Source organism: Takifugu rubripes, chromosome 18 (assembly GCF_901000725.2).
Source record: "Takifugu rubripes chromosome 18, fTakRub1.2, whole genome shotgun sequence".
NCBI lineage: Eukaryota > Metazoa > Chordata > Actinopteri > Tetraodontiformes > Tetraodontidae > Takifugu > Takifugu rubripes.
Window position 1 is genome coordinate 614,345 of NC_042302.1, and position 9,242 is coordinate 623,586.

Here is a 9,242-nt window from a genome sequence, read left to right on the forward strand (position 1 = left end):
TGTTGAAGACCAGTTGGCTGCACGTACTCTCCACACACACACACACACACACACACACACACACACACACACACACACACACACACCAGCTAAACAGACGGGTCCCATGTGGACAGTGACAAATTACTCTGAGGGTCTCTGGGGCACAACAGATCCACAGGAGAACCACAAGAGAGAAGACAAGATGAAAAAGTGAGAACATGTAGGAGGAATCAGCCCCTTCCCCCACCCCGCAGGAGCTGGATACCCCATGACTGGGGCAACAACCGAGCTCCCCCCAACACTGTTATGTCACTGTGGTGCCAGCTGACATCCTTCCAAAGGTCCAACCATTAAGGGTTAGAGGTTCTGAGCGAGCTGCATCCTGGACATGGACTCCTGCACCCACTCAGCATCAGAGCCCCGCCCCTCACAACCATAAAGAGATGTATAGAATCCCCAGCCTACCTGCCCCGCCAGTGACCTTTGACCTTGGCCTGCAAGGCCAAGCAAGCCGTGCCTGAAAACCTCTCCTCACTTCTGTTTTCTCACTCCTGCACCTCCCAAAATGACATCTTTGCCAATAAATGCCCCAGTGTTTCCCTTCCTATGGAGTTTCCACACTTTTCATGTATGTTCTCATGTTTGCAGCGATTTAACTCGGTGTCGCCTGAAACCCCCGAATCCTCAGCATCCTGGACGGGTCACGTCCATGTGTGCAGCAAAGACAGGAACCAGGAAGCAGCTGTGTAGAGCATCAATGAAAACCACCCCCTATACCCTACATAGTGCACTCAATAGTGTGGACGCCATTTTGAAATAGTGTCCGAAATGTTAGTGAGTATCGCTGTACCCTATGTAGTGCACTCAATGTATCCCACAATGCAATGCGAAAAGTAGTGTACGAGCGAGCACCCTAACTCGGAAAATGTATCCCATCAGCCTTTACGGTATCACGTGATAATGACAGGATACATTTTTAATGTAATTTCTACTGTGCGGTTTGATATATGAAATTTTTGGAAATAAGAATTCTTTTTCAATAGGGGTCCAATATGATCAACTTAAAATATTACAACATAAATGTGTAAAAAAACAAAAACAAATCAATCAATCTTCACTGATCCCCCGCCCCTCACTTAAAATTGTTCTTCGGAATCGTCTGTTCCTCCCCAGGCGACAGAATCTTAGTAAAACAATATTTACAAAGATGAAAAGTAGCTCTGATCCATTTTTTGATGAAAAAAATGCTTTATTAAATGTTTTCACTACAGCGGAATATGACTTGAGAATGTGCCATCATGTCTTGGCTTGAAAATGTCAAGGGACACTAATTATTTTAGGTAATAAGTAAGTATTATTGTATTATAATTGACATTAACATTTCATTTTATTATATAAAGTTAATTATAGGGTAAAATATATATTACTGAATGTAATTTTGATGGGTTAAAATAATTAAATGGACCTGGCCACTTTTCCCGGCGACCGGTTCATAATTATTATGCGACACCATGACTTCACTTTACGTGCGCCGTAAATGACGCCGTTGTCCAAATAATAACTTTAAATTGAGTGCACTACGTAGTTCACTCAATCCATGTCCCCCATGTAGTGAGTAGTGAATAGGGAACGAGTGTGTGGTTTCGGAAACAGCCAATGACTCTACGCTTGTGTGGAACCAAGTGAAATAGCTCCACTTTATGCTAAGGCTGCTAAGGTTTATTAGCTGCTGGTAGCAATGGTAGAGGTGCAGACCTGGTGGTTCTGAGCCTTCGGAGAGCCAACCAGTGACGCAGACGATGCTAAACCTCCTCTGGACAAGTGGGACATCCTGGAGTGATTGCTCTGGGTTCTGCTCTGCAGCCAAAACGGCCTCCTTTTCCCTCAATTATCCTTTTTTTTATCCCTCTTTATCCTCCCTTCCTGCTTCAGGCTTCTGTCCAGTGTGTCCAGGCTGCAGACAGACAGACGGATGGAAAGAGACAGACAGATGAGAGACAGGGACTGATCCTGTGATCTAACAGAAGTGGTTCCATCAAAGGTTCCCAAAGCTCTGTCTCAACCTTCTGGTCACCAACAGAAAGCTGCATTCCCTCGTCTTCAGTTTTTCCTTTGATCTCACTGACACTCAACACTTCTGCATTTTACTTCTGTAACTTTTGGAAACTCACAGTGAGAAAGAAGGTTGAGCAAAAAGAGAAATCGAAACCATAAGAAAGAGAAGAGCAACCAGATCCGGCCGGCCCGTTTCCATGGCAGCGGCTCCAGTCCTCAGATGGAGCAGCTGCTTGTTCACGGATTGATTGACAGTCTCTCTTCTTTGGCTGGTTGTTGTTGCTGGAGCCTAGATGGTCCCCCTCCCAGTAGCTCCCAGCATCTCCCAGCAGCTCCCAGTAACTCCCAGCAGCTCTGAGTAGCTCCCAGATGCTTTAAGGACTGAAGAGTTTCATGCTTTCAGGTGAGATTAGCATGAGGCGGCTCGCAGCAGGAACCTGCTGAGTCTGCAGGTTCTCCAGCATTCCCAAGGTGCTCCGGTTTCCTTCCACACACTCGAACAAACAAAGCCAGGCACAAGCATGTGGGTCGCTAGCCAGCGCCCAGTCACAGACTGGTGACCATCACCCTCGTTAGGAAGAGTGACGCTGCTTCTCCTGCTGCGTCAGCTTTCTTCTCGGGTGACGTGAATACAGATGATGAGTCACAGCAAACGTCTGCACCACATCTGTCTTGGATCACGTCTGGCTTCTAGTCACACACGTGCCCACTGGTTTATCCCCTGGAGGCCAGTTGGTCCCATTTTGGGATTCCTGCCTGCCCTCTCAGATGTGCCACATTCATGCACCCTCATGCACACTCATGCAGACTCCCCCTGGGTCCCTTCACACCAACCGGAGGCTCCCCTCTGAAAGCTGCTCAGTCACGACTGAAGAATCTCCGCTCTCCTCTTATTCATGCCCAAATGTGGCCACCAGTGTTGCTCTGCTGCTGCTACTGCTGCTGCTGCTGCTTCTACTACTGCTGCTGCTACTGCTGCTGCTACTTCTGTTACTGCTGCTGCTCCTCCTACTGCTACTGCTGTTTCTGCTGCTGCTGTTACTGATGATACTGCTGCTACTACTGCTGCTATTCTGTTACTGCTTCTGCTACTACTGTTGCTGCTACTACTGCTGCTGCTGTTACTGCTGCTACTGCTGCTGCTGTTACTACTGCTGCTGCTGTTACTCCTGCTGCTACTGCTACTAGTGTTGCTGCTACTGCTGCTACTACTTCTACTACTGCTGTTTCTGCTACTGCTACTACTACTGCCGCTACTGCTGCTGCTACTACTGCTGCTACTGCTACTAGTGCTGCTGCTACTGCTACTAGTGCTGCTGCTACTGCTGCTACTACTTCTACTACTGCTGTTTCTGCTACTGCTACTGCCGCTACTGCTACTACTAGTACTACTGCCACTACTGCTGCTGCTGCTACTGCTACTACTGCTGATACTGCTACTGCTACTACTGCTACTGCTGCTGCTCCTACTGCTACTGCTGCGGCTACTACTACTACTACTACTGCTGCTGTTTCTGCTACTGCTGCTGCTACTACTGCTACTCCTACTAGTGTTGCTACTACTGCTGTTTCTGCTACTGCTGCTGCTCCTACTGCCACTGCTGCTGCTCCTGCTGCTGCTACTGCTACAAGTGCTGCTACTACTGCTGTTTCTGCTACTGCTGCTGCTCCTACTGCTACTGCTGCTGCTACTTCTACTAGTGCTGCTACTACTGCTGCTCCTACTTCTACTAGTGCTGCTACTACTGCTGTTTCTACTACTGCTACTACTACCGCTGTTTCTGCTACTGCTGCTGCTACTGCCGCTACTGCTGCTACTACTACTACTGTCGCTACTGCTACTGCTGCTGATGCTACTACTACCGCTACTGCTGCTGCTGTTACTACTACTGCTCCTGCTACTGCTGCTGCTGCTGCTGTTACTACTACTGCTCCTGCGACTACTGCTGCTGCTGTATTGCTGCTACTGCTGCTGCTACTGTTACTACTGCTGCTGCTGCTACTGCTTGAAGATGAGGTTTCACCTGCACAAGCAGCCCCCTGTACCAAGACTGTAGTCCCTAGATGTTTCTTCTCTCCTTCAACAATCGAGACTGTCAGAGTGTTTTTACCGTTCCTTCATGGTTGATCCAACTGAGCATGTGTAAAGGTCAAACGTTTGTAACTGCGGCCGACCTCTAGGGTTCAGTGGTAGGCCCGAGGCTCCTTCCTGAACCAGGCTTTGGAGGCTTCTGCTTCGTTACAGTGGGATTGTTTAGTGAGAGAAATGTGAGGAAGCTGTTCCACAGTTCTTTGTGTGCTGAGGTTTATTTTAAGGAGAAACTTCCGTAGTAACCACGCCTCGGCTTTGTTTGGACCATATCATTGAGAAGAACAACTGAGGCAAAAGAACTTTTGCCTTAAATTAACCTCGAAGTTCACCAAAACGTTCATCAAAACGTCTCTACAGGAGGCTCATGTCAGCCATTTGCTTTACCCACAGGATGCACTAAATCACAAACAATCAGTGGAATGCTGAAAGTGTCCCTGAACAGTAGCACAAAAGCCCGAAAGCAGCTTGTGCTGCTCCCCTCAATTACAGATAATAACAGAACAGCACCGCTGACAAGTGACGGAGCCTCCAAATGCAAGACTCAACATTTGTACACTGGCTGAGGAGGCCCCCAAGAGAAAATGTGTGGACTAGAGCAGGAGTGGACACATCAGACTAGCGTATCAAGGGCAGGAGCAGATAACTTGGACTAGCGTAGCCCGGGGCAGGAGCAGATAAATTAGACTAGCATAGCCCAGGGCAGGAGCGGATAACTTGGACTAGCGTAGCCCGGGGCAGGAGCGGATAACTTGGACTAGCGTAGCCCGGGGCAGGAGCGGATAACTTGGACTAGCGTAGCCCGGGGCAGGAGCGGATAACTTGGACTAGCGTAGCCAGGGGCAGGAGCGGACACATCAGATTAGCATAGCCTGGGCAGGAGCGGATAACTTGGACTAGCGTAGCTAGGGGCAGGAGTGGACACATCAGACTAGCGTAGCCAGGGGCAGGAGCGGACACATCAGATTAGCATAGCCTGGGCAGGAGCGGATAACTTGGACTAGCGTAGCTAGGGGCAGGAGTGGACACATCAGACTAGCGTAGCCAGGGGCAGGAGCGGATAACTTGGACTAGCGTAGCCCGGGGCAGGAGCGGATAACTTGGACTAGCGTAGCCCGGGGCAGGAGTGGACACATCAGACTAGCGTAGCCAGGGGCAGGAGCGAATAACTTGGACTAGAGTAGCCCGAGGCAGGAGCGGACACATCAGATTAGCATAGCCTGGGCAGGAGCGGATAACTTGGACTAGCGTAGCCCGGGGCAGGAGCGGACACATCACAACATGCTTCTACCAAAATGATCAACCTGAGACAGATTTTACAATGTTTGGCTACACATGTTGAGACACACACGGCTGAGACTGATCCCATTTAAGGGAAGACACAGTGGAAGATAGTTTAGGTCTTCTTTTTTCTCTTTCTCTCGCTCTGTCTCTCTCTCACACACACACGGACACACACGCACACACACACCAAATATGGAAGGTGACACAATTTTTACCTGTTTATGTTCCACTAAAGTGTCATCTGTGTAGCGCTGTCAGAGCTGTGGTTTGTTCTGTAGACAGGCTAGAGTTTGTCAGGGGACATGATGACACTTTTCCAGCCAGACTGCAGAGTGTGTGTGTGTGTGTGTGTGTGTGTGTGTGTGTGTGTGTGTGTGTGTGTGTGTGTGTGTGTGAGAGAGAGAGAGAGAGAGAGAGAGAGAGAGAGAGAGAGAGAGAGAGAGAGAGAGAGAGAGAGAGAGAGAGAGAGAGAGAGAGAGAGAGAGAGAGAGAGAGAGAGAGAGAGAGAGAGAGAGAGAGAGAGAGAGAGAGAGAGAGAGAGAGAGAGCATATGCTAATCCTTTCACGCAGCAAAGCTTCACCAATGACAAAAAGATTTGCCATCAGAGATGTCAAACGTCTCTCTCCACACACACATACACACACACACACACACTCACACTTTCTGACTCCGTCAGGCTGTCCCACAGGACAGATGTCCTCATCTGCGGACACATTCACCCACGTCTACTCACGTCTCATGAGAAATTATTATTTTCAAGTTAAACTGCTGTCCTGAGGAGACGCGTCTGACTGCAGACATTCCAAAGGACAAGAACATGACTGTTCTTGACCCCCCAAGAGAGCATGGAGCAGACGCCAGAGTCTCGAGCACACACACCCACACCAGCACCAGCCGCGACAACAAACGCACCTTCTCCAACTCCAACAATCTATTATTCAAGCCAGCATGGCTCCTTTCCTACCTTACCTTACATTCCTACCTTCCTACCCTCCCACCTTCTTAACCTCCTACCTTCCTACCCTCTCAACCTCCTACCTTCCTACCCTCCTACCCTTCTACCTTCCTACCCTCTCAACCCCGTACCTTCCTACCCTCCCTCCATCCCTTCCTACCCTCCCTCCCTCCCTTCCTACCCTCCCACCTTCCAACTTTCACTCCCTCCTACCCTTCGACCTTCCTACCATCATCAGCAACAATCACATTAAAAGAACGAATAAAAACATCACAACACTCCTTGAATCCCAATTATTGCTGAAGCATGAAGGTAAGTGGGTGGGGGGGTCGGCTGGGGCTGGATCGGGCCCTTGTCCTCCATCCCATATTTGACTCTTTACGCTCCAGTAGCAGGTTAGCTGGTGACACCGCACCACAGCCCAGCGAGGGTGAGGAATTTTGAGTTACCCTTAGACATTCCTGAAGGCTATTCTCATTTGTGACTTTAATTTCTTGCTGGAAAAAGCTGACGTCTTTGTATGCTGGGCTTCCTGCGGCGAGGCCAGACCATCAAATACCTAAGCACCGATCAGCTCAGCGCTTTAGAGGAACAAGCTGGGTGAAATCTGCGTGGCTCTGGAGGCAGAGGCACAAGCGCATATATGGGAAGACTGGGGACTTCACGGTTAAAAACAGCACCAGAGTGAGAGCCTGATCAATGCCCGCAGGCAGGCAGCCTAGAGGAGGTAGAAGGTCCCGAGGAACCTGTGGGAAGCTCCACTGGCTGCAGTCTTACCAACACAGAGGCTTTGCTTCATCATCCGCAGTCTGAAAGAAACCTGCGCGGCCTGAGACTCATGACAATACTCTAGGCCAGGAGCTGGGACGGACGTCATGGAGCATTTTAAACAGGCCCAGTGATGAACGACCGCCGCTGCACCTCTGACGCCAACAGCCGCTTTCACAGATTAGTTTTCTCCTCCTCCCAAAAGCCCGAAACTAGCGTCCAACAGAGCACAAAGAGCTACAGGAGTTCACCAGATCTGGCTCCTCCTGCTGCCCCCCTTTAGTCCAAGACCACTCACAGAATGTGTTCTAGCCCTTTACACCAATTTATGGTTACCTGCTCTATCTAACACTTTCAAGGGCAAAGACGCGGCTGCCGCCCCACCAGAAGTACTCTCACCCTCTTTTTACGAGAGGTCACGACCCTGCGGATCCTGGGGGGGGGGGGGGGTTTACATTGGGAGGCCAACCAGGATTCTCAGGCCTGCTGAACATGCCTGAGACGTGGAGACACACTATCTGATGTACACTGTCGCCGGGAGGGGGAGAAACCAGCACCGCTGCGGAGGAGTGCAGAGACAAGCAGACTGCAGAGGAGATAAGTGGACAGGAAGTAAAGGAAGTCAGCGCCACAGATACAAACAGCAGCCTGAGGTATCAGCACTCATCTCTGCTGTCATCACCAGGGTCGAGACACCAGCACAAACAGCCACCACACGTACACACACACGTCTGATGCCCATGCAGCAGGGACGGGTGGACAGGGGGGTGGATGGCACCTCAGGAGAGGTGGACAGAGTCTAATGTTTGTTAGGAACCGTTTGGAGCCCTCAGTCAGATCATCACCCCGGGTCCAGAGGCACCAATGACTCCTGCACCAGCAGCAGGAGTGTGTGTGTGTGTGCCCTCTACCCTCCACCTGAATTGTAGCCCTAGCAGCCCTGTTGCCTGGCGGCGGAGGTGCACAGTGTGGATGCCCAGGCAACAGATGCATGATGGGATGTCAGGAGGAGAAGCAAATAGCCAGGATATTTTGAAGCACCACAGTGATCCGGTTGTTCTGTGGGTCAGCAGAACGGGGCCGCTGCAACAGTTGGGGGGGGGGGGGGGACTCATTTTCAACCTTCTACGCGCGGGTCCCAGATTCCAGCGCTCTTAAATGCTTCCCTAAAATCGCGGTTTTGATCTTCCCGTCCGAGAAGGTGGGGTGTCCGGTTCCATCCCCATTGTCTCTCTACGCAAATCAGAGTCAGATTATTTGCCGCGATGCCCATCAGCAAACCACGTTTCCCGGAGACAAAAGCGTCCGCGCCACCTCAGCCAACACGCACAAACCACCCGAGAGAAGCGCGTGAAAAGCGCAACAAGACGAGCTGGAGGGTCCTGACGCGAAGGCGGCTGATTACCATCGGGATCAACCATCAGCTGCGTTACTGACTCGGTCGATGCGTCAACGCGCAGATACGAGCGGCGCATAGCGATGCTGGACACGAAGGGGAGACGGATCCTACCTGGCTGGAACATACTTTGGAAATAAAAGATGACCAGAATAAAGGATCCCAAACAGGTGGCAAAAACCATCCGGCAAATGCGGCTCATCCTCATCAGGTCACCCAGAGTCTGTTTCATGGCCGCTGCTCGCTTGGTGGGGACGCGCTGCGCTGCAGGACTCTCCGGGTCTCTGGAGGTACCGAGGAGGATTTGTCTGCTGGTCAATGGGACCAACGCATCCACAGCGGAGCGTACCACTGCGAGGACATCTGGGGGTGGGTAGAGGGCCGAGGCACCCCCCCCTATCTGGAGCAGATGAGCGCGTCCAGCTGGACGACTGTATCCGAGTATCGGCACACAGAAAAGGGGGAAGGATTTAGGAAATAGAGTAGATGTCATCTTCCTGTCAGAGCCGCGGCAGCTATCGGGGTGTTTTGGTCAGAAGCTGCGATATATGTGACCTAAACATGGGAACCGGCCTCGGTGCTGGGTTGAACTCAGTCAAAGTTTAAAAACCTTAAATCTTTATCGAATCCACGCACATTCTGCCTCCCCGCCACCCCACCCCGGAACATTTGTTCGTAATTTAACTGGTTTCTCGCCGTCCAGACACAGGCG

General features: G+C 50.8%; 1 protein-coding gene across 2 annotated transcripts in view; it reads right to left on the minus strand.

The window, feature by feature from the left end:
• Nucleotides 1-8,933, minus strand: part of chst11 (carbohydrate (chondroitin 4) sulfotransferase 11) — a 29,789-nt gene extending 20,856 nt beyond the window's left edge. The window contains exon 1 of one of the 2 annotated variants that reach the window (XM_029825584.1): nucleotides 8,660-8,933. In XM_029825584.1, coding sequence (XP_029681444.1) covers nucleotides 8,660-8,762 — 103 coding nt within the window. In that variant the 5' untranslated portion in view covers nucleotides 8,763-8,933. Of the gene's footprint in view, nucleotides 1-8,644 lie in introns of both variants that reach the window. The other variant, XM_003972611.3, reaches the window with a different exon arrangement.
• Nucleotides 8,934-9,242: the final 309 nt, after the last annotated feature.